The sequence below is a fragment of the Macaca fascicularis genome, chromosome 3 (genome assembly GCF_037993035.2).
Source record: "Macaca fascicularis isolate 582-1 chromosome 3, T2T-MFA8v1.1".
In the NCBI taxonomy this organism is placed as follows: domain Eukaryota; kingdom Metazoa; phylum Chordata; class Mammalia; order Primates; family Cercopithecidae; genus Macaca; species Macaca fascicularis.
Genome location: NC_088377.1, coordinates 80,503,398 through 80,529,953, shown reverse-complemented (window position 1 = coordinate 80,529,953; position 26,556 = coordinate 80,503,398). Strand labels below are relative to the sequence as shown.

Below are 26,556 nucleotides of genomic sequence, written 5' to 3'. Positions count from 1 at the left end.
TGGAAGATGGCTCTTCCCCAATCAAGATTGAGTTTTTGTTAAATGTGCTAGGCCATTCTGATACTATATGTGTTAGTCCATTCATGCTACTATAACAAAATACCACAGACTGGGTAATTTATAAACATCAGAAATGTATTTTCTCACAGTTCTAGTGACCAGGAAGTCCAACATAAAGGCACTTGCAGATTTGGTGTTTGGAGGGGGCCTGTTCAATTGATGGTGTCTTGTCACGGTAGCATCCTCACACAGCGGGCAGGGGAGGGATGGAAAGGATGAACAGCTCCCTCCCATCTGTTTCCTAGGATCACTAAATCCCACTCATGAGGGCAGACCTCATGACTTAATCACCTCCTGAAGGCTTCACCTCTTAACACTATCACATTGTTGATTAAGTTTCAACGTACGAATTTCAGGGAGACACCAATATTCAGATCATAGCATTGTGCATCAGCACCAGTGAGCAGGGTGGACATACTCATGAGGTCTAGATGGTATAAACCACAAAAAAACCCTTCACAATGTGAACCCTCTGCTCTGACATCAAATGATCACAGAAAAATTCAGTTAAGCCATGTTTATCAACTGTCCATGAGGCAAGAAAAGCATTATATCCTGTAGTAATTACAAAACGAATCATTTTTTTTATTTTTATTTTTTAACTTATTTATTATTATTATACTTTAAGTTGTAGGGTACATGTGCATAACGTGCAGGTTTGTTACATATGTATACTTGTGCCATGTTGGTGTGCTGCACCCATCAACTCGTCATTTACATCAGGTATAACTCCCAATGCAATCCCTCCTCCCTCCCCCCTCCCCATGATAGGCCCCGGTGTGTGATGTTCCCCTTCCTGAGTCCAAGTGATCTCATTGTTCAGTTCCCACCTATGAGTGAGAACATGCGGTGTTTGGTTTTCTGTTCTTGTGATAGTTTGCTAAGAATGATGGTTTCCAGCTGCATCCATGTCCCTACAAAGGACACAAACTCATCCTTTTTTATGGCTGCATAGTATTCCATGGTGTATATGTGCCACATTTTCTTAATCCAGTCTGTCACTGATGGACATTTGGGTTGATTCCAAGTCTTTGCTATTGTGAATAGTGCTGCAATAAACATACGTGTGCATGTGTCTTTATAGCAGCATAATTTATAATCCTTTGGGTATATACCCAGTAATGGGATGGCTGGGTCATATGGTACATCTAGTTCTAGATCCTTGAGGAATCGCCATACTGTTTTCCATAATGGTTGAACTAGTTTACAATCCCACCAACAGTGTAAAAGTGTTCCTATTTCTCCACATCCTCTCCAGCACCTGTTGTTTCCTGACTTTTTAATGATCGTCATTCTGACTGGTGTGAGATGGTATCTCATTGTGGTTTGGATTTGCATTTCTCTGATGGCCAGTGATGATGAGCATTTTTTCATGTGCCTGTTGGCTGTATGAATGTCTTCTTTTGAGAAATGTCTGTTCATATGCTTTGCCCACTTTTTGATGGGGTTGTTTGTTTTTTTCTTGTAAATTTGTTTGAGTTCTTTGTAGGTTCTGGATATTAGCCCTTTGTCAGATGAGTAGATTGCAAAAATTTTCTCCCATTCTGTAGGTTGCCTGTTCACTCTGATGGTAGTTTCTTTTGCTGTGCAGAAGCTCTTTAGTTTAATTAGATCCCATTTGTCAATTTTGGCTTTTGCTGCTGTTGCTTTTGGTGTTTTAGACATGAAGTCTTTGCCCATGCCTATGTCCTGAATGGTACTACCTAGGTTTTCCTCTAGGATTTTTATGGTATTAGGTCTAACATTTAAGTCTCTAATCCATCTTGAATTAATTTTCCTATAAGGAGTAAGGAAAGGATCCAGTTTCAGCTTTCTACTTATGGCTAGCCAATTTTCCCAGCACCATTTATTAAATAGGGAATCCTTTCCCCATTTCTTGTTTCTCTCAGGTTTGTCAAAGATCAGATGGCTGTAGATGTGTGGTATTATTTCTGAGGACTCTGTTCTGTTCCATTGGTCTATATCTCTGTTTTGGTACCAGTACCATGCTGTTTTGGTTACTGTAGCCTTGTAGTAGAGTTTGAAGTCAGGTAGCGTGATGCCTCCAGCTTTGTTCTTTTGACTTAGGATTGTCTTGGAGATGCGGGCTCTTTTTTGGTTCCATATGAACTTTAAAGCAGTTTTTTCCAATTCTGTGAAGAAACTCATTGGTAGCTTGATGGGGATGGCATTGAATCTATAAATTACCTTGGGCAGTATGGCCATTTTCATGATATTGATTCTTCCTATCCATGAGCATGGTATGTTCTTCCATTTGTTTGTGTCCTCTTTTATTTCACTGAGCAGTGGTTTGTAGTTCTCCTTGAAGAGGTCCTTTACATCCCTTGTAAGTTGGATTCCTAGGTATTTGATTCTCTTTGAAGCAATTGTGAATGGAAGTTCATTCATGATTTGGCTCTCTGTTTCTCTGTTACTGGTGTATAAGAATGCTTGTGATTTTTGCACATTAATTTTGTATCCTGAGACTTTGCTGAAGTTGCTTATCAGCTTAAGGAGATTTTGGACTGAGACTATGGGGTTTTCTAAATATACAATCATGTCATCTGCAAACAGGGACAATTTGACTTCTTCTTTTCCTAACTGAATACCCTTGATTTCTTTCTCTTGCCTAATTGCCCTAGCCAGAACTTCCAACACTATGTTGAATAGGAGTGGTGAGATAGGGCATCCCTGTCTTGTGCCAGTTTTCAAAGGGAATGTTTCCAGTTTTTGCCCATTCAGTATGATATTGGCTGTGGGTTTGTCATAAATAGCTCTTATTATTTTGAGGTACGTTCCATCAATACCGAATTTATTGAGCGTTTTTAGCATGAAGGGCTGTTGCATTTTGTCAAAAGCCTTTTCTGCATCTATTGAGATAATCATGTGGTTCTTGTCTTTGGTTCTGTTTATATGCTGGATTATGTTTATTGATTTGCGAATGTTGAACCAGCCTTGCATCCCAGGGATGAAGCCCACTTGATCATGGTGGATAAGCTTTTTGATGTGTTGCTGAATCCGGTTTGCCAGTATTTTATTGAGGATTTTTGCATCGATGTTCATCAGGGATATTGGTCTAAAATTCTCTTTTTTTGTTGTGTCTCTGCCAGGCTTTGGTATCAGGATGATGTTGGCCTCATAAAATGAGTTAGGGAGGATTCCCTCTTTTTCTATTGATTGGAATAGTTTCAGAAGGAATGGTACCAACTCCTCCTTGTACCTCTGGTAGAATTCAGCTGTGAATCCATCTGGTCCTGGACTTTTTTTGGTTGGCAGGCTATTAATTATTGCCTCAATTTCAGAGCCTACTATTGGTCTATTCAGGGATTCAACTTCTTCCTGGTTTAGTCTTGGAAGAGTGTAAGTGTCCAGGAAATTATCCATTTCTTCTAGATTTTCCAGTTTATTTGCATAGAGGTGTTTATAGTATTCTCTGATGGTAGTTTGTATTTCTGTGGGGTCAGTGGTGATATCCCCTTTATCATTTTTAATTGCGTCGATTTGATTCTTCTCTCTTTTCTTCTTTATTAGTCTGGCTAGTGGTCTGTCAATTTTGTTGATCTTTTCAAAAAACCAACTCCTGGATTCATTGATTTTTTGGAGGGTTTTTTGTGTCTCTATCTCCTTCAGTTCTGCTCTGATCTTAGTTATTTCTTGCCTTCTGCTAGCTTTCGAATGTGTTTGCTCTTGCTTCTCTAGTTCTTTTAACTGCGATGTTAGAGTGTCAATTTTAGATCTTTCCTGCTTTCTCTTGTGGGCATTTAGTGATATAAATTTCCCTCTACACACTGCTTTAAATGTGTCCCAGAGATTCTGGTATGTTGTATCTTTGTTCTCATTGGTTTCAAAGAACATCTTTATTTCTGCCTTCATTTCGTTATGTACCCAGTAGTCATTCAGGAGCAGGTTGTTCAGTTTCCATGTAGTTGAGCGGTTTTGATTGAGTTTCTTAGTCCTGAGTTCTAGTTTGATTGCACTGTGGTCTGAGAGACAGTTTGTTATAATTTCTGTTCTTGTACATTTGCTGAGGAGTGCTTTACTTCCAATTATGTGGTCAATTTTGGAGTAAGTACGATGTGGTGCTGAGAAGAATGTATATTCTGTTGATTTGGGGTGGAGAGTTCTGTAGATGTCTATTAAGTCTGCTTGCTGCAGAGATGAGTTCAATTCCTGGATATCCTTGTTAACTTTCTGTCTCGTTGATCTGTCTAATGTTGACAGTGGAGTGTTGAAGTCTCCCATTATTATTTTATGGGAGTCTAAGTCTCTTTGTAAGTCTCTAAGGACTTGCTTTATGAATCTGGGTGCTCCTGTATTGGGTGCATATATATTTAGGATAGTTAGCTCTTCCTGTTGAATTGATCCTTTTACCATTATGTAATGGCCTTCTTTGTCTCTTTTGATCTTTGATGGTTTAAAGTCTGTTTTATCAGAGACTAGTATTGCAACCCCCGCTTTTTTTTGTTCTCCATTTGCTTGGTAAATCTTCCTCCATCCCTTTATTTTGAGCCTATGTATGTCTCTGCGTGTGAGATGGGTCTCCTGAATACAGCAGACTGATGGGTCTTGACTCTTTATCCAGTTTGCCAGTCTGTGTCTTTTAATTGGAGCATTTAGTCCATTTACATTTAAGGTTAAGATTGTTATGTGTGAACTTGATCCTGCCATTATGATATTAACTGGTTATTTTGCTCGTTAGTTGATGCAGTTTCTTCCTAGCCTCGATGGACTTTACATTTTGGCATGTTTTTGCAATGGCTGGTACCGGTTGTTCCTTTCCATGTTGAGTGCTTCCTTCAGGGTCTCTTGTAAGGCAGGCCTAGTGGTGACAAAATCTCTAAGCATTTGCTTATCTGTAAAGGATTTTATTTCTCCTTCACTTATGAAACTTAGTTTGGCTGGATATGAAATTCTGGGTTTAAAATTCTTATCTTTAAGAATGTTGAATATTGGCCCCCACTCTCTTCTGGCTTGTAGAGTTTCTGCCGAGAGATCTGCTGTTAGTCTGATGGGCTTCCCTTTGTGGGTAACCCGACCTTTCTCTCTGGCTGCCCTTAAGATTTTTTCCTTCATTTCAACTTTGGTGAATCTGGCAATTATGTGTCTTGGAGATGCTCTTCTCGAGGAGTATCTTTGTGGCGTTCTCTGCATTTCCTGGATTTGAATGTTGGCCTGCCCTACTAGGTTGGGGAAGTTCTCCTGGATGATATCCTGAAGAGTGTTTTCCAACTTGGTTCCATTTTCCCCCTCACTTTCAGGCACCCCAATCAGATGTAGATTTGGTCTTTTTACATAATCCCATACTTCTTGCAGGCTTTGTTCATTTCTTTTTCTTCTTTTTTCTTTTGGTTTCTCTTCTCACTTCATTTCATTCATTTGATCCTCAATCGCTGACACTCTTTCTTCCAGTTGATCGAGTCGGTTACTGAAGCTTGTGCATTTGTCACGTATTTCTCGTGTCATGGTTTTCATCTCTTTCATTTCGTTTATGACCTTCTCTGCATTAATTACTCTAGCCATCAATTCTTCCACTTTTTTTTCAAGATTTTTAGTTTCTTTGTGCTGGGTACGTAATTCCTCCTTTAGCTCTGAGAAATTTGATGGACTGAAGCCTTCTTCTCTCATCTCGTCAAAGTCATTCTCCGTCCAGCTTTGATCCGTTGCTGGCAATGAGCTGCGCTCCTTTGCCGGGGGAGATGTGCTCTTATTTTTTGAATTTCCAGCTTTTCTGCCCTGCTTTTTCCGCATCTTTGTGGTTTTATCTGCCTCTGGTCTTTGATGATGGTGATGTACTGATGGGGTTTTGGTGTAGGTGTCCTTCCTGTTTGATAGTTTTCCTTCTAACAGTCAGGACCCTCAGCTGTAGGTCTGTTGGAGATTGCTTGAGGTCCACTCCAGACCCTGTTTGCCTGGGTATCAGCAGCAGAGGCTCAGTTGAAAATGCAGAAATCACCGGTCTTCTGTGTCGCTCGCGCTGGGAGTTGGAGACTGGAGCTGTTCCTATTCGGCCATCTTGCTCCGCCCCCAACGAATCATTTTTAACCAGAGCATCCTTTAACTGAAACCATGCAAAATCAACACAATGTAACATATCAGTAATTAACTATCAGCCATATGACTTGGAGTAATAGTCTAAGTCTCATTTTTTATATTTATATAATTTTTCTGCCTGCATCATATTTCTTATATAGCATATAAATATAAAAAATAAGTAGCATGTAAATATGAAAATTAAGTACAATCAATGTTAATTAATTAAGATTAACCCATTCTCCTAGTTACTAATGAAGTTAAATTTATGGGAGGTTACTTTCATTGAGTAATTATAATAGTAGAATCCATTTGTATACATGTATAAATTTTATACATTCTCTTAAGTAATTCATATTTTCATCCACCAGGTAGTCATGAGTGATATATTTTCCCAAGATTCTTAGAATGTATAAATTTTATACATTCTCTTAAGTAATTCATATTTTCATCCACCAGGTAGTCATGAGTGATATATTTTCCCAAGATTCTTAGAATGTATAAATTTTATACATTCTCTTAAGTAATTCATATTTTCATCCACCAGGTAGTCATGAGTGATATATTTTCCCAAGATTCTTAGTAGTTATTGGGCTTCAAGTCTATAAAATTAAAGTAAATGTTTAATGAAAATGAAAATACAGGCCCGGTGTGGTGGCTCACACCTGTGATACCAGCACTTTGGGAGGCCAAAGTGGGTGGATCACTTGAGGTTAGGAGTTTGAGACTAGCCTGGTCAATAGGGTAAAACCCCGTCTCTGCTAAAAATACAAAAATTAGTTAGGCTTGGTGGTGCACGTCTGTAGTCCCAGCTACTCGGGAGGCTGAGGCACAAGAATCACTTGAACCCAGAAGGTGGAGGCTGCAGTGAGCTGAGATTACACTACTGCACTCCAGCCTGAGTGAAAGAGCAAGATTCTACCTCAAAAAAAAAAATGAAAATATAACACATCACAACTTGTGAGAGACAGGTAAAGCAGTGCTAAAAGGAAAATGTATGGGATGAAATGCTCACATTAGAAAAGAGAAAAAATTCCTAAATCAATAATTAAATTCCTACCCGAAGAAACTTGAAAAAGCAAAGCAAAATAAACCAAAAGCAATGGAAAGAAAAAATAGTAAAGATGAGAACAAAAATCAGTAAAATTGAAGACAAAAAATCACTCAAGAAAATCAATGAAACCAGAAGCTTATTGGTTCTTTGAAAAGATCGACAATTAAACACATAGCAGCACAAAGGAAGAAAAGAAAGAAGACATGAATTACTAAAATCAGTAATAAAACAGGAGCTATGATTACAGGTCCATCAGACATTAAAAGGAAAACAAAGGAATATTATCAGCAACTCTACGCACATAAATTTAACAAGTAAGAAGATGTCGATAAAGTCCTCAAAAAATGCAAACTACCTCAATTCACTCAATATGAAATAATTCACTTGAGAACTATTAAGAAAATTGTATTGATAATTTTTTAAAAACTCAAACTCAAGAAGAATACCAAACATTGAAAGAAGAATTAATTAGTATCCCTGAATCTCATCCAATAATTTCCCAACTCATTCTATGAAGTTATTATTATCCTGATACCAAAACCAAAGACAGTGAAAAAAATACAGGCCAATATTTTGCATGAATACTGCCACAAAATTTCTTTTAAAATATTGATAAAAGGAATACTTCAATATAGAAGAAGAATTGCATGCCAAGACCACGGGGAGTTTATTCCAGATATGCCAAAGTTGGCTTAGTTCTCAAACACTGATCAATAGAGTTTCCAGTCTGGCATGTAGAAGCTTGGAAGTTGCAACTCTATCCTAAAAACAAGTAAAACTCTGAAAACTCTGAACAAACTAAAAAATCAACAACTCTTCTTGGATCCCTCAGAGGTAACAGGACAAACTATTACTCTCCAAATTGAAGAGATCTATAGGCAAATACAGAAAATCACAATTTACCTGAGCAGAAAGCTCCATGGGAACCAGTATTGGGTTAAGACAATGTAAACTGTAATTGAGGAAAACCTAACCAGTAACTGATGAATTGCTGGAATATTGCTGGACAAAATTGAAAGTAAAAAACTCCACGGGGATCCAGTCATAGGGTCACAGTTTCCACACTTTGAGTTTAACTGCCAGGAGCTCAACAAGGTTCTCACAGTGAATATTAGAGAAAAATTCGCTCATACTTCTTGCAGCGGGAGGGGAAAAGTAGCCATTTGAAACACTCCAGAGCATTGTGTTCTTCTCAGTTCTCAGGAGAAACTGTTTAACCAGAACTTAACCTGCTAGGGTCTTACCAGAGCCTAACTGATCTGGGGGAAAATAAATACCCAACTTTAGCCCACTATAGCCTTCCTGTACAACTATTATATATGCTTTATATATGTGTGTGTGTGTGTGTATATATATATGTGTGTGTATGTATATGTATGCTTTATACTTGTGTGTGTATATATGTATGCTTTATATATATATGTGTGTATATATACACACACACAAACACACAGATATCATAAGCATACATAAATACATTGTTGCTATTATTATGAACTGTTATCTTTTAAATCAATTAAGAAAAAATCAAAGTTTTTTTTTTTTTTTTTTTTTTTAAAGCTTCACTTGTTCTTTCTGTGATGTTACTTATTTCTTTATTTAGATCTGGGTTTCTTACCCATACGATTTTCTTTCCTGCTAAAGAACTTTGAAATTTCTGGTATGGCTGGTCTACTAACAATAAATCCTTCAATATTTGTTTGTCTGACAAAGTTTTTATTATTCCTTCACTTTTGAAAGATAATTCTGCAGGCTACAAAATTCTAGAGTGGTGATTTTTTTCTTACAACACATTACAGATGTATATACATACACACATATCATAAGCATACACACACATACACCCCCATATACATATAACCTATGTAAGCTTATGTATAACAGAAATGAATGATAGCAGTGGGACAATGGATAAAAAGAATTAGGTTTATTTTGTTATTGTAAGATACTCTCATTACCCACAAAGTGGTTTAGTGTTAGTTGAAAGCTGACTTATATTAGTTGTATCCTGTAAAGTCTAAGGCAACCCCTATAAAAAGTAAAAAAGGAAATATAGCATGTATGCTAAGAAAGAAGAAATCATAAAGAAAGAAGAATCATAAATTGCTAAATTAAAACCACAAAAAGCGTAAAGAAGTCTAGGGCAACCCCTATAAAAAGTAAAAAACGAAATATAGCATGTATGCCAAGAAAGAAGAAATCATAAAGAAAGAATCATAAAGTGCTAAATTAAAACCACAAAAAGCATTAAAAAGTTGAAGACAAAAATAGGAACAAAGAACAAATGCAACAAATAGAAAATAGTGAGAAATATAGCAGATATTAATCAAACTATATTAATAGTCACTTTGAATATAAATGGGCTAAATACACCAAGAGACAGATTTTCAAAGGGGATCAAAAACAATACACCACTATTTGTTGTCTACAAGAAATCAGACACATAGACTATCTCCCCTGATCCACAAAAGATATGTTCTACAACCCCCAATGGATCCCTGAAACTTTAGATAGTATTGAACCCTACACATACTATGTTTTCTCCTTATAATGGTGAGTAGCATACACACCAAGAATATACTAGAAAAGGCGCTGATTTATGTACCAGGAAGGATGACATGAGATGGTGTGAATGTTCATCATGCTATTTAGAGCAGTGCAAAAAAAATAAAGTTTAGGAGTTTTTTATTTCTGGAATTTTTCATTTAATATTTTTGGATTGCAGTTGACTATAGGTAACTGAAACCATGGAAAGCAATACTATGGATAAAAAGGGACTACTGTATAGCTTCAAAGTAAATGGATCGATAAAGTTACACCATGTTAAGATTAATCAAAAGAAAGCAGAAGTAGCTATATTAATTTCTGGCAGAGCAAACTTCAGAACAAGGAAAGTTATCAGCCAGAGGGAGGTATTATGTAATGATAAAGGAGTCAATTCTTCAGAAGACACACAGGTCTCCAATATGCATTTGCCTGAAAACAGTATCAAACACATGAGGCAAAATCTGATAGAACTGCAAGAAGAAACAGGTTAATCCACTTTTATACTTGGATATTTCCACACCCCTCTACCAGAAATGTATAGATTCGGGAAGCTGAAAAATCAGTAAGGACATAGTTGACCTGAAAAGTACCATGAGTCAAGTGGATATAATTAACATCTATTGACGTCAATCTATTGATGACATCATCTGTTGATGACTACTTCATCAACAATAGCATAATACACATTCTTCTCAAAATGATATGGAACCCTCACTAAGATAGACCACATTCTGGATCATAAAATACCTTAACAAATTTTGAAAAATGGAAATCATACAATATCTGTTCTCAGACTACAAGGGAATTAAATGAGATATAAGTAATAGGAAGATACTTGGAAAGTCCCCAAATACTTGAATGTTAAACAGCACACTTATAAATAACACATGGAGCCCAGAAGTCTCAAGAGAAGTTTAAAAATATTTTAAACTAAATAAAAATGAAAACCCCAATATGTGTGGGATAGAGTGAAAGCAGGACTTATAGGGACATTTGTAGTATTGAATGCATAAAGTAGAAAAGAAGAAATCTAAAACCAGTAATCTAAGCTTCCACCTTTAGAAACTAGAAAAAGAAGAGCAAATTAATTTCAAAGTAGGCCGAAGAAAAGAAATGGAGCAGTAATCAATTAATTTGAAAACAGGAAAACAATAGTGAAAACTGATTAAAACAAGAGCTTGTTCATTGAAAAGATTAATAAACGTTCTAAGTATCTCACCAAGCTAAGAACAAAAAAGAGGATGCAAATTGCTGATATAAGAAATAAAAGAGAGGACATCATTACAGATCCCATGGACATTAAAGGGATAATTTAGAAAATACTACAAACAACCCTATTCCTGCAAGTTTAATAATCTAGATGAAATGAACCAATTCCTTGAAAGACACAATCTGCCAACACTCACACAAAATGAAATAGATACTCCAAATAGGTCTACATATATAAAAGAGATATAATCAATAATTATCATCCTTCCAAAACAGGAAGCACCAGGCCCAGATGGGATCACTGGTGAATTATACCAAACATTTAAGAAAGAAATGATTATCAATATTTTACAGTTTCTTTCAGCGTTACCCTATTACCAAACCAGACATAGACACTACAAGAAAGGAAAACTAAAGACCAATATTTCTTAAGAAAATAGATACAAAAATCCTCAACAAACTATTAGCAAATTGAACCCAACAATGTGTAAGAATAATTATATGTCACAACTACATGGGATTTATCCCAGGTATGCCATAATTCATCACATCAGCAGGCTAAAGAAGAAAAATCACATGATGATATCAGTAGATGCAGAAAAAAAGACCTGACAAAATCCAACACCCTTTTATGATAAGGTAAACTAGGAATAGCAGAGAACTTCATCAACTTGATAAAGACTATTTACAAAAATCCTACAACATTGTACTTACTGTTGAGAAACTCAAAGCTTTCCCACCAGGATTAGGAACAAAATAAGGATATCTCCTCTCATCATTTCCTTTCAAAATCATAGTGAAGTCCCAACTACTGCAATAAGACAAGAAAAAGAAATAAAACATACACTGATAGGGAAGGAAGAAATAAAACTGTCTTTGTTTGCAGATGACTTGATGGTCTGTGTAGAAAATCCAAAACAATCAAGAAAAAAAACTTCAGGAACTAATAAGCAAGATTGCAATGTACAAGGTTAATAGACAAAATTCAATCATTTTCCTATATACTAGCAAATGACAACTGTAATTTGAAATTAAATACATAATACACTTATATTACTACCCCCAAAATGAAATATTTAGGTATAAAATTAGCAAAATATACATAAGATCTATATGAGGAAAACTATAAAATTCTGATATAAAAAAAATCATAGAACTATACAAATAGAGAGTGTTTCAAGTTCATGGACAGAAAGACTCAGCATGATCAAGATCTGTTGTTGAGCAATAGATTCAACAGAATCCCAAACAAAATCCCAGGAAGCAATTTTGTAGATATCAAAACTGATCCTTTTTTATCTGGAGGGGCAAAAGATGTAGAAGAGCCAACACAATATTGAAAGAGAAAAACATAGCTGAACTTAATATAAAGCAACAGTAATCAAGACAGTATTGTACTGGCCAAAGAATAGACACACTGATCAATGGAACAGAATAGAGAGCCCAGAAATAGACTCAAATAAATATCATGAACACTGTTTGCTAACAGAGTAAACATAATACAATGGAGCAATGATAGTTTTTTCAACGAATGGTACTGGAACAACTGAGCATCCACATGTGAAAAAGTAAATCTAGACATAGACTTTACACCCTTCATAAAAATTAACTCAAAATAGATTATATACCTACATATAAATCATAGAACCATAAAACTCATAGAAGATAACACGGGAGAAAGTTTAGATAGCTTTGGGTTTGGTGATGAATTTTTAGATACAACATCAGTAACACGAATAATAAAGAAAGAATTGATGGGCTGGCCTCCATTAAAATTAAAAATGTTTGCTCTCTGAAAGATGTCAAAAGAATGAAAGGCAAACCACAGACTGGAAGAAAACATTTGCAAAACACATATGAAAAAACTGTTGTCCTAAATATACAAACAATTTTCGAATAGAATAAAGAGGGAAGAATCATTCCACCCCATTTAAAATGTATTGTGAAGACGACAGACACATAGATCAGTGGAACGGCAGAACACAGACACAGACCCGCAACAGTATAGCAAATTTATTTTTGACAAAGGTGCAAAAGTAACTCAATGAAAGGATAGGTTTTTTTTGTTTGTTTGTTTGTTTTAACAAATGACACTGTAACAATTGGATATCCATAGACCAAAAAAAAAAAAAAAATCTCAAACCTAAACTTAACACCCTATGAAAAATTATCTCAGAATGGATCATAGATTTAAATGTAAACCATAAAAGTATAACATTCTTATAAAATAACAAGAGAAAAAGTTTAGGACGTACAGCTTCTTGATGAGTTGTTAGGACATCAAAAGCATGATCCATAAGATAGAAAATTGATGCATTTGACCTCATTGGAATATAAAATTTTTCCTTTGAAATATAAAAGTTTTCTTTTATCAAAGACCCCTTTAAGATGATAGAAAGCTACAAGCTCAGATAAAATATTTGTAAACCACATATCTGATAAAGGAACAGTACCTGGAACATATAAAGAACACAACATTCAACAATAAAAACACCAAACAATTCAATTAGAAAATAGGCAAAATACATGAAGAGTCCTTTCACAGATGAGGATATAAAATGGCAAACACATGAAAAGATGATCATCACTCGCCACTAGGGAAATACAAATTAAAACTTGAGATATCACTATACATCAATATAATGGCTAAAACAAAAACTTATGACAAGATCAAATGCTGGTAAAGATGTGAGTAAACCGGATTAGTGGTTGGACTGTAAATTTTATAGACATTCTGGAAAACAGTTTGGTAGTTTCTTACAAAACTAAATACACAGTTACCACACAATCCGGCAATTCTGGTAGTTCTGTGTATTTCTCCTATGCTTTCAATTAGGAGAAAGACTATGTTCACAGAAAATATTCAACGTTATTTATAACAGCTCAAAACTGGAAAAAAAAATGCCACTCAGCTGTCAAATTATTAAACTGTGGTACATCCATACCACGGAATTCAACTTACCTGTTAAAAGGAATGAACTATTGACACTCATCACAACTTGGATAGATCTCAAAGGCTTTATGCTGAGTTTTAAAAGCCAATCCCAAAGCCCACTTTTGATACTATATGATTCCACTTATATAGTATTCTTTTAATAATAAAAGAGTAGATATGGAGAATATTATCAGCCCTGAGGGGTTAAAGATGGTGGGGCAAGAGAAGATGCAGTGTGACTATATAGGGTGGCAGAAGGAGGTCTTTGTGGTGATGGAACAATTCTGTGTCTTGATTAGGTGGTGATTACACAAAGTTGTATATACAATCAAATAACATAGATTTTTTGCACCTATTATTGAAGCGGCTACCATTGTCTGGGGTACATACCCGGGGTTTGTGGTCTCGCTCCAGGAAAATTTAGGACAGGGACACACACAAGGAGTTTAGGAGCGGAGGTTTAATAGGCAGAAGAAAGTAAAAGGAGAACAGCTCTCTCTCTAGTGAGAGAGAAGGGACTTCTGAAAGGAAAGACTGGCTGGTGGCAGATGCGCTGGATTTTATACTCCGCCTTAAGGAGGCAGTGTCTCATTTATGTAGGTCTCACAGATTGGTTCGATCAGATGTGACGTTTACATAGCATGGGGGAAGGCTGGTTGCCCCCCCAATCTTATTTTGTAAATGAACTCTCCCCTTGGCGGTTGCCATCTTGTCTTCTCCTTACTATACACGTGGCTGGCAGAGTAGGGAAGATGGAGCCGCCATCTTGAACATGTCTAGTCCATAGTTCCTGCTGGTATTCTCTCTTATAAGCTCCCAGCTTGTTTGTCTATGTCTGCAGTGCGACTTTACAGGCTGCTCTTCCTTAGAAAATGATTTGAGGCTGCTTTGCATTAAAAAGAAAAGCTTTACCGAGGACTCCCATACCCTATCTGCCTAAGTGATTTATTCTTCACTGCTATATCATTCTATAATCATGTAAGCTGTAACTTTGGGAAAACTGAGTGAAGGGTGCATAGGACCTCCTACTCCCTTCGCAACTTCCAGGTTTGATTTCAAAAGAAAACAAATTTTTAAAAAGTAGTATGTTTTTATAAAGAAAATAAATGCACATGCATGTAGGTACACATGTTCAGAGGGACTTGGTTGAAAGAATCTCACAATTTGATTATTAGGAATGCTGCTTATAGGACAAAGGCTTTAAAAATTTCAGCAATTAAAATCTGTTGTAAAAATCCAGATTTACATTTTGGTTAAATTTTCATAACTTACCACTTTTATGTGGTTTTGATTCAAAAAGAATTTACCTACTACAAGAGCAGTAACTTTACATCATAACTAAATATTTGAAGCAGGAAAAAATAGCAACATAGCATACATTAATTTTTTTTTTTTTTTTTTGAGATGGAGTCTCACTCTGTCACCCAGGTTGGAGTGCAGTGGCACAATCTCAGCTCACTGCAACCTCCGCTCCCTGGGATCAAGCGATTCGCCTGCCTCAGCCTCCCAAGTAGCTTGGATTATAGGCACCTGCCACTGCACTTGGCTAATTTTTGTATTTTTAGTAGAGATGGGATTTCACCATCTTGGCCAAGCTGGTCTTGAACTTCTGACCTCGTGATCCACCCACCTCAGCCTCTCAAAGTGCTGGGATTACAGGCGTGAGCCATCGTGCCAGGCTGGCATATATTAATTCTAATTGTTATCTGAATAATCCCCTCCTTAAACTAAAAATTACTTTAGATGAAGAAAGCTTATTTTAGGAATTTTTAAGGGTCCACATTTACACAGCTTATTTGAAACACAAATTGACCTTCCATCACCTCAATTGTACTGTGTTAAGACAGAAGCAGCTTATTCAACATGGGCAGTTCTATGATGTATTAGAAAAAGGGGTGTAAAAGATAGTACTTATCATGAGAGTAAATGATAGCTATGGAAAGGGACCATTCATCACTCAGCCATCTCCACCACAGCAGCCACCGCTACAGCAGTGCCACTGCTTTTACTCACGCTGTGAAACAACCAGGACAATAGTTCTTCAAAGTCATCAGGGACTACATAAACAAAAAGGAAGCAAATTTTGGTAAATATTCATTTTTTACATTCGAAACATAGCATGTCCTCAAGTTTACATTCCCTCTTAGAATTTCATTGATAATATATTTTAATTTGAGGTAAACCTTAATTTCTGTCATTTAAAAAAGGGTTTTGTTTGTGTGCATTGTACTTTGTGTTTTTGTAAACTACAATACAATAGAAAACTCTACAATGAGAGAATTACTGTCTAATGGAGATGTCAGAGGTGTTTGAACCAGAGCCACTCCATCTTGAATAGGGGCTGGGTAAAATGAGGCTGAGACCTACTGGGCTGCATTCCCAGATGGTTAAGGCATTCTAAGTCATGATGAGATGGGACGTTGGCACAAGAAACAGGTCGGCGCAAGAAACAGGTCATAAAGACCTTGCTGATAAAGCAGGCTGCAGTAAAGAAGCCAGCTAAAACCCACCAAAACCAAGATGGCCATGAGAGTGACCGCTAGTCATCCTCACTGCTACACCGCCACCAGCACCATGACAGTTTACAAATGCCATGTCAACATCAGGAAGTTACCTTATATGGTCTAAAACGGGGAGGAACCCTCTGTTCTGGGAATTGCCCACCCCTTTCCCAGAAAACTCATAAATAATTGACCCCTTGTTTAGCATATAATCAAGAAATAACCATAGAAATGGGCAGCCAGCAGCCTTGGGGCTGCTTTGTCTAAGTGGAGTAGCCATTCTTTATGTCACTGGCATCTGTGTGAAGAGACCACCAAACAGGCTTTGTGTGAGCAACAAGGCTGTTTATTTCACCTGGGTGCAGGTGGGCTGAGTCCGAAAAGACAGTCAGCAAAGGGAGATAGGGGTGGGGCTGTTTTATAGGATTTGGGTAGGTAAAGGAAAATTACAGTCAAAGGGGGTTGTTCTCTGGCTGGCAGGGGTGGGGGTCACAAGGTGCTCAGTGGGTGAGCTTTTGAGCCAGAGAAAGGAATTTCACGAGGTAATGTCATCAGTTAGGGCAGGAACAGGCCATTTTCACTTCTTTTGTGGTGGAATGTCATCAGTTAAGGCAGGAACTTGCCATATGGATGTGTATGTGCACATCACGGGGGATATGATGGCTTAGCTTTGTCTTAGAGGCCTGTCACTTTATTCCTTCACTTTCTTAATAAACTTGCTTTCACTTTACTCTATGGACTCACCCTAAATTCCTTCTTGCATGAGATCCAAAAACCCTCACTTGGGGTGTGGATCAGGACCCCTTTCCAGTAACAGGGTAACTAGTTAAAATAATAATAAGGACAAAAAATTCAAAAAAGAACAAAGAGCTAAAGAATATAGTAAATATTAACTGTCAAAAAAATTTAATAAATCATACTATCATAAAATTCTTATCAAGAAGAATTTTTTTTTTAATCACAGCCATGGGGGACAAACATCTGAAGTCCAGATGCTTGTGTCGCCTTCACCCCAAGTTTAGTCTGGACGTTGTGACTCAAGCAAGGGAAACCCAGAATCAATGTTTCTTCTCATTAGTCATTTAGCAACGATAAAGAGATAAATCTCTATATAACTATATTTGAAAGTGTATAAAACCAACTTTCTTATGTGAAACAGCTTGTAAATTGTTGCTTTCTGCCTCTAGGATTGTGTGTTTTAAATCATTTTAACACTTGATGTTTTCGTTGGCTTTTTGCTTTTCCATATGAATATAGGCTTTAGTAATAAATTCCAATAATTTTTATATCTCTTTCTTGCCTGAAGCATATGATTTAAAAAATGTGCTAAGCATTTATATGTTTCCTAAATGCAGGGGGACCAGTTTCAATTGACCCATCAATAGAGTCCATGTTGAATAAACAATGGTGAACGCACACAATGGAGCCGTAAAGAACAAGTACTGAGTCTGTGTATGGATGTGGAGTAATAAGCTGGGACATGCTTTTAGGTGAAAAAAAGCAAAGTACATAGCATTAAGAAGTGTGTTACCTTTTGTGAAAGAAAAATGAGGAAATAATTTGCTTATTCTTTTTTTTTTCTTTTGAGACGGAATCTCGCTCTGTCACCCAGGCTGGAGTGCAGTGGCCGGATCTCAGCTCACTGCAAGCTCCGCCTCCCGGGTTTACGCCATTCACCTGCCTCAGCCTCCCAAGTAGCTGGGACTACAGGCGCCCGCCACCTCGCCCAGCTAGTTTTTTGTATTTTTTAGTAGAGACGGTGTTTCACCGTGTTAGCCAGGATGGTCTCGATCTCCTGACCTCGTGATCCGCTCATCTCGGCCTCCCAAAGTGCTGGGATTACAGGCTTGAGCCACCGCGGCCGGCCAATTTGCTTATTCTTTAAAAAAGTTACACTAGAAGGATAAATTAGAAATCACTGAAAATGATGGACATAATGGCTGGAGGTGGGAGGTAACAGAGGAAGTGGAGAGGATAAATGGGAACAGATGGACCTAATTCTGTTTGCCCGTGATAATACAACCACACAGAGAAGAGATAAGTGACTTTTGAGCAAAATATGTTGACTATAAGAAGTGCAAAATATATATTACTAGGAATGACATTTGCATTGTAATTTTTAAATTACATAATAGTAGGATAAAAATAGAATATATTAAGGATTTTAATAAACAAGAGTCTGTCAACAAAAAGAGTCAAACTCTGTAAAATATTTAAAGAGATTTATTCGGAGCCAAATATGAGTGACCATGGTCCATGACACAGTCCCAGGAGAGTCTAAGAATGTGTGCCCAAGGTGATTGGGACACAGCTTGGCTTTATACATTTTAGGGAGACGTAAGACATCAATCAATACATGTAATGTATATATTGGTTTGGTCCTGAAAGGCAGGACTACTCAAAACTAAGGGTGGAGATGGGGGCCACTTCCTAGTCATACGTATATTCAAAGATGTTCTGATTGACAATTGCTTGAAAGAGCTATTATATAAAGACCTGAAATCAATAGAAAGGAATGTCTGGGTTAAGATAAGTGGTTGTGGAGATCATAGTTTTGTCATGCAGGTGAAGCCTCCAGTAGCAGGCTTCAGTGCTCTTAGCAGACCTATAAAGGTGCCAGACTCTTCATTAATTCTTTCCTGGATGAGGGAAAAGACCTGGAAAGGGAAGGGGATTCTCTACAGAATGCAGATTTTCCTCACAAAAGACAGCCTCTCGGGGCCATTTCAAAATATGTCAAAGAAATATATTTTGGAATAAAATACATCTATTTCTTTCAGGGACCACTGTCTGTCATGTGATGCCACTACTAGAGTCAAGCTGGAATTTGGTGTCTTATTGCTACAAAAAGTCTGTTTTGTCAGTTTTAAGATCTCTATTTTAATGGTAAAGCTGGTCAGCTGTGCCTGAATTCCAAAAGGAGGAGGTTATAATGAGGCATGTCCAATGCCTAAACCTCATCATGATCTGAGATAGGTTTTCAGGCTAACTTTGGAATGCCCTGGTCCACAAGGAGGGGTCCATTCAATTGGTGAGGGACCTAGAATTTTATTTTTGATTTACAAGACTTAGTGTAAAATGAGATATATAATTAAAATCTAAATACAATAGGATGAGCAAAATAAGTAAATACATTAAATTTAAAGTGTTTCATTGTATGAGAAAAGCTATACAGACACAAATCTAAGAGGAAAATTTTTGAATTATAATTAATATGAATTTATAATTTTTAAAAATGTATGCATGTGTGTTTTTATGTGTTCCTATCTGTGCCCCCCAGGAAGGCCTAGAAGTGCCACCCCAGTATACTACATGTGATAACCAGGTCTTTGTTCTAAATATATTCTCCACCAAAAGGAAGAGAGAAGGTTAATTACAGATATGGGCAAGATGAGCTGAAGATATCTTCTTAGTTTAGAAATGAAAGAGGCTTTTAATGATTAAAGGAGTGTGGCAAAAAGACATGAGAGTTAGCTTGATGTCCAGATCTCCCATTAGCCAAATTTTGGATAATTTAAACATCAAAAAGAATAAAGACTTCATTGTGTTGCAAAAGACTGAAAAATAAAGATTTTATATTCTACAGTAAAATGCAAAATGAAGAGTTAACTTTAGAATGATAAAAGCTCATTACAAGTGACTATTGCCCTAACATAGAAAGACTAATTCAGGTAAAGACTTTTGCTAGCATTTGTAGAACAACAGGATAGGTGAAATATAATTATCCAGTTTAGCCCTCATGAGGCCCTGTGAGGTCTTATTATTCCCATTAAGGCACACGATAATTAATTTAATCAGTCCCAGATCACATAACTATTAAGTACCAGATTTTTAATCCAGATTTGTCTGGAGATGAGACCTGTCAGTATCTGTATCTAAGAATACAGGCCTTCTGGGCAATTATGGTGTGGCTTCTCTGTGCAAAGCACACTGACAGATATTAGGGTGAAATAAAAGCAGATTGTATTTTCAAATTTACCTCTGCAAAAAAAGATGATACAGAAAAGAAGGCATGCCAAAGAGAGCTCAAGCCAAATGTGACTAATTAGGGAAACTTTTACAACCTAGGCACCATCTGAATGGTCACTGTGGCACTGTTGGCCTTATGGACTAAGGAAAATGCATTGCAGAACAAGGGAGGCAGCAAAGTGTGGAGGCCAGTTGTGTGGGGTGTGGTGGAGTGCAGAGAGGACTATAATATCCTTTTGGGGCCACTGGGTGGGGAGGGGTCTTGAATTTAAAGTCTTACAATTCACCAAAGCCAATGGATATGTGACACTGGGCTCAGACATCATAAATCTGGCATTTTCAGGTAATGCACATACTGGCCCCCTGGAAACACGGGACTGGCGCTCAAGCAAGAAAGTACAATTGGAACTATAATTTGGGAGTCATTGGCAGATGAATGATTGTTGGGTTCTCTGAAAGAGAAGAGTTCAAGGGCAGAATCTTAGGACAGTGTCTGAGCAGGGGACAAGAAGAAAAGAAAGTTCAGGCCTGGGTGTGGCAACTCATTCCTGTAATCCCAGCACTATGGGAGGCCAAGGCGGGAGGATCTCTTGAGCCCAGGAGTTTGAGACCAGCCTGGGCAACATAGAAAGACCTCATATCTCCAAAAAAAAATTTTTTTTTAAAGTTAGCCAGGTGTGGTGGTGTGCTCCTCTGATCGGAGCTACTCGGGAGGCTAAGGTGGGAGGGTCCCTTGGGCCCAGGAGGTTGAAGCAGCTACAGTGAGCCGTGATCATGCCACTGCACTCCGGCCTGGGTGACAGAGCAAGACCCTGTCTCAAACACAAAACAAACAAAAAAGAAAACAGAGTTCAAGGAGGGAGAAGGGGGCACATGCGAGCAGGGAGCCATGTGCAGAGCTGGGCATCCAGAGGCGCAGGCCCTCCACCTCCTGGGCGAACTCGAAAGCCACCACCACAGAACATGAGCTATTGTGCTTAGAATTATTCAAAGGCCAGCTGTTATTCTGGAGTTTGCTGGATTAATTCATTTTTTAAAATTTTGCAGATGGACCTTTTTCATCTCTTTGATGACTTCACACATTATAATTGAACACATTTTAGTTGTGAGCACATTATCAAAGATATTAGAAGCAAAGAAGGGAGGAGAATGAGAATTTTGCAAACTGTTGAAGACAGAAGTTGAGGGCCAGGATGCAGTAATTACCAGTGTTTGAATTTTGGAGGGAGGTGTAGAAGTAGAGCAGTTGCTCATAGTTGAATGAGGTCTGTAGGTATAAACCATAATAGAAAGCCATCAATCTTTAAAAAATAATGTGTTTTAACTAACATTGGAACTCTTTCTGATAGCCATCTCTCCATGTCCTTGATCTTAACATAAAGTGCAGATGTGACACATTTGTTGGCTGATATATTATGGCTGATATAGAATTGATTGAGAATTACAGAGATCCTCGATTCTCATGGAAGATTGTGAAAGATACACTCCTGCAGCACACTGAGATCGTGCTTCTCAAAGCGTATCCCCAAACAAGCCGCATCCACATCACCTGAGAACTTATCAAAGCAAATTCTCAGGCCCCAACCCAAACCTAGTGAGTCACAAACTCTGCAAACAGTGTCTTCAACAGCCCTCCAGGCCATTGCAACGTATGGGAAAGTTTGAAAAGCTGCCCTGGGAGGCCTGGAAAGTACACTGAATTTATGTCACTTCAAGCAGTTTGCTTGTTTTAGGATATCTCTGCCGAAAGTGTCCTGAAGAAGACTGGTTCTTTGAAGGTCTTAGTTATGCTTTTTCTGTGATTATTTAGAATTAATTAAATCAAATGGTTGCAGATTTTAGCCCCCAAATGGAATAGTTAATGAAAGTCACAGTGTTGTCTCTTACAAACATTTTAAATGGGCTGGGCGCAGTGGCTCACACCTGTAATCCCAGCACTTTGGGAGGCCAAGGCGGGCAGATCACGAGGTCAAGAGATGGAGATCATCCTGGCCAACATGGTGAAACCCAATCTCTACTAAAAATACGAAAATTAGCTGGGCATGGTGGCATGCTCCTGTAGTGTCAGCCACTGTGGAGGCTGCGGCAGGAGAATCGCTTGAACCCGGGAGGCGGAGGTTGCAGTGAGCCGAGATCGCGCCACTGCACTCCAGCCTGGTGACAGAGCAAGACTCTATCTCAAAAAAAAAAAAAAAAATTAAATGACATTGGTTTCATTTCAGAACAAAAGTAGAGTACTTCACATTACTGAAACTATAACTTTGCCACTGTCCTTCATAAAAGAAACTGAATAAAATATGTGCCATTGGCCGGGTGCAGTGGCTCATGCCCGTAATCCCAGAACTTTGGGAAGCCGAGGTGGGTGGATCACCTGAAGTCAGGAGTTCAAGATCAGCCTGGCCAACATTGTTAAACCCCATTTCTACAAAAAATACAAAAATTAGCTGGGTATGGTGGCATGCCCCTGTAATCCTAGCTACTTGAATGGCTGAGGCAGGAGAATTGCCTGAATCTGGGAGGCGGAAGTTGCAGTAAGCCGAGACCGTGCCATTGCACCCCAGCCTGGGTGACAGAGCAAGACTCTGTCTCACAAACAAATATATACATATATATATACACACACACACACACACACACATGCTGTAATGCTTAATACCTAACTATGTACATTATATATTTATGCACACATATAGCATAAAACATTTTTTCTGCATTTCAGGTCCAAACTGCTTTGCAGAAACCGCGGTGATCCCTGCTGGCAGAGAAGTGAAGACTGACGAGTGCACCATATGCCACTGTACTTACGAGGAAGGCACATGGAGAATCGAGCGGCAGGCCATGTGCACAAGACATGAATGCAGGCAAATGTAGACGCTCCCCAGAACACAAACTCTTGACTTTTTCTAGAACATTTTACTGATGTGAACATTCTAGATGACTCTGGGAAATATCAGTCAAAGGAGAAGACTTATGATGAGGAATAATGGAAAATTGTTGGTACTTTTCCTTTTCTTGATAACAGTTACTACAACAGAAGGAAATGGATATATTTCAAAACATCAACAAGAACTTTGGGCATAAAATCCCTCTCTAAATAAATGTGCTATTTTCACAGTAAGTACACAAAAGTACACTATTATATATTAAATGTATTTCTATAATCCCTCCATTAGAGAGCTTATATAAGTGTTTTCTATAGATGCAGATTAAAAATGCTGTGTTGTCAACCGTCCTCACTGTGTAACTGCATATCTTTTTCAGTTCTGATTCCATCATCCGGGAATGTTCCCCCTGCACATTTTCACAGGGCAGAGTCACCCATGAATGGATCATAAGATATTAGGACCAATTTCCACTGAAACCCTGTTTAAATTCTATTTAATTACAGACATATCTCTAATGTTGATGTCTACTTCACATAAATATATTTCCTTCTTATAATAATATACTGCTTTTATCTGCTTCATTCTCAATCACTTGTGAAATGCAGGTATAAAGATCACTAACTCACACTTTCTCAGTTCTTTCCCCTAACCTCCTATATTGTAGACCATAGGTAAGCACATACATATATTTCGTTCTTATTTACATTATTTTTCTCTTCTAAGCATAACTTTAATTCATTCCCTAAACTGAGGAATAAAGTAGGCTGGAAATTTTGCATTACTGTTCCATCAAGCTGAAGCAGACAACAAAATAGGGGAGGAGTCCTTTAATTCTCCTAGGAGAGTTAAGGAAAATCAAACTCCTAAGCAAGTTCATATACCTGAAATCAAAATGTGCTACAGATATCTCAGCTCTCAATTCAGTGGAATCATATTCATCATCAGACTGAGTCATCTATTCTCCATAAACTACACAGTAAAATCTTGACTGATAACCTTGAATCAGCCACCCTTTACTAGCAGAGTGAGAAAGCAGTTATTCTGTTAAAACAAAGCTGAAGACCAAGTGTACTCCACAACTTTCCTATAGCTATAATTCCAAACCAACTTCTTTTCTCTTCATTTGAACAGAGAACATGAAAAGCCACTGCAGTCACGCTAGTCTAATCAATGCATAATAGAAAATAGTTCTACCTTTATCAATCATATCAGCATGTAGTGTGTTGATGAAAGAGGTAATTGGAGTCTTAATAGGTGTAGGATAAGAAAAGCAAAACTATAATCACTATTTATGTCTTTAAAGGATTAAAATATATATAATCATTGTTTGAAGCCTCTAAAGATATTTTTTATACTTTTGTTTATTCTAAAATTTTGCATTAAGAACCTATTAAGTACAAAGCATTTGTGATGACAACAAGGGAATAAGGCTTGATTTCTTGCCTTCTTGGACTTTTGGTCTCTGGCATAAGAAGTATATGAAGTTATAATGTATTGTGTTAGAAGCCAAACTGGAGACCAGCAAATGGAGATTAGAAAGCCTTCCTAATGAGAAGATGGAGAACATGAAAAAATCATTATATAAAAAATGATTCAATCATTAAAGATTGAATAATATTCAAGAAAAATGGATACACCTATCATAGTTGAAAAATTAAACTATTGTGGACTTTAGTAAATATAAAGATGCCACGGACTGAGTCATCAAAACATTACATATAGTCATTTTTATCTTGTTCATAAAGAACACTTTGAGCCAAAGGGACTACCAGTACATAGATTTCATGAAAATACTCAGGGGAATTATTAGCTAATTGCTCTCAGGTGTAATCAGCTTTCCAAAATTTAACCTTTGTATTCAAGAGTGGTAGACATTGGCCATCCCTCCTTTATTCGAGGATGGATTGTTTGAGACACAGTTATTTATAGTTGTCGCTTTGCTAATAAATGGCCCTAGCCCCCATGGGTAGGTGGGCCATTAGTAACCTCTTCTCTCTCCATCAGGCATGATGCAATTAGAGACTCAATCCATGCAGCTCAAAGTCTTCCTGTTTCCCTTAATAATAATTCCTGCCAGAACGGATGATGAGCTCTGAAATAATTGCAGTGGTGTTTTCAATGCTGTGAGAATTTCAGAAAACCTAGTATTTTGTTGCATATAGAGAATGAACCCAATATCATCTTGGAAAATTAAGTGACTCACTTGCTCTAAACTTAGTTTGACCTGCAGCGTCACAGGCACACACTCCTAAGCACTAAAACTCAGTGGTTGTTATTACACCAAAGTAACTCCCCTCCCCATCTCTGATTTCAACCCCCTCATTCCTCTCTCCTCATAGAAATAATACATAAACCAACCCACGGAAGAACTTGAATTTATGACACTGCACATACTCATGAATAACAATGGCATTATTTGCAATTTTGTCCAAGATCAACTTCTTCTTGCAGTTAGACTTTCACAAATATATAGCTATCTCAGATTGACATTCTATTTTCCTCCCCTCTGTTGTCAGAGAACTCTTTGCTGAGATGATCAACAACAAACTGTTCTATTCAGTAAACATCATAACTTCAATAACTGCCCAATAAAAAAGGAAAGTATAAGTCACTCAATTTCAAAATAACAGTGTTTGGAGATAGCACAGAAAAGGCGGCCTCAGAATTCAAGTATAGAAGTTCTGGAAAAGCCATAATCATTAAAATTCAAATAGGCCTGCTCTATAAGTACCTAATAATTGTTAAATGATTTGTTCAACTTAATAAACTAAACCATGCTTACAAATGTATTAATGAATTTATTTCAAATTTTCAACCTATATTTAGATCTGAAAGTATAAAGCTACTTATGTAAGCAATAGAGTGGTTCTGGAAATTATCTGGTGTCTTAGAGGTTTTCAAGTTAAATTCATTCTTTCAGTGATATGATATTTACTTGTTGGGTGGATTAACAATACTTTTTATTGACATTTCCCAGAAGTCTTGAGAAAAGTCATTTCAAAAACTTGTATTTCATCCCTGCATGCAACAAGTATTAGATGCACTCCAGTCTGGGCAAGTCCTGCTACAATGTTGCTGCTAGTGCAGATGGAAAGGCACAGTATCCTTGACATCAAGGGGTCTGTAAGCCTTGAAACTAATTTAGGTTTGATTATAATACTTCTAATCTTTTGATACTTAGAATTTCATCGTCTGCTTTGTGCAGTAAAACATGCTGAGAAGAGTTCTCATAAAGTTTTAAGTTTGTAACATCAATAATATGTTTAATAAACTCTCCTCCCTACTTCTCCAACATAAATGTTGCATTTATATAAGGTTAAAAGTCCTAAAAAATCAGAAAATTTAGATGTTTAATTTTTGTTTTTATTTTAAGCAGTGAAATGGGTT

The 26,556-nt window shown here is 37.3% G+C and overlaps 1 protein-coding gene across 6 annotated transcripts in view; it reads left to right on the top strand.

Annotated features, from left to right (window-relative positions):
- Positions 1 to 26,556, top strand: part of VWC2 (von Willebrand factor C domain containing 2) — a 222,362-nt gene that overhangs the window by 125,085 nt on the left and 70,721 nt on the right. For 4 of the 6 annotated variants that reach the window (XR_010585667.2, XR_010585668.2, XR_010585665.1 and 1 more), the window contains exon 4: positions 23,004 to 23,398. Coding sequence is in view for 2 of the 6 variants with exons in the window: in XM_074036573.1 (XP_073892674.1) it covers positions 23,004 to 23,155 (152 nt within the window). In the remaining 4 variants the exon portion in view is untranslated. Of the gene's footprint in view, positions 1 to 23,003; positions 25,955 to 26,556 lie in introns of those variants that run through there. The other 2 variants (XM_074036573.1, XM_065541968.2) reach the window with 1 other exon arrangement.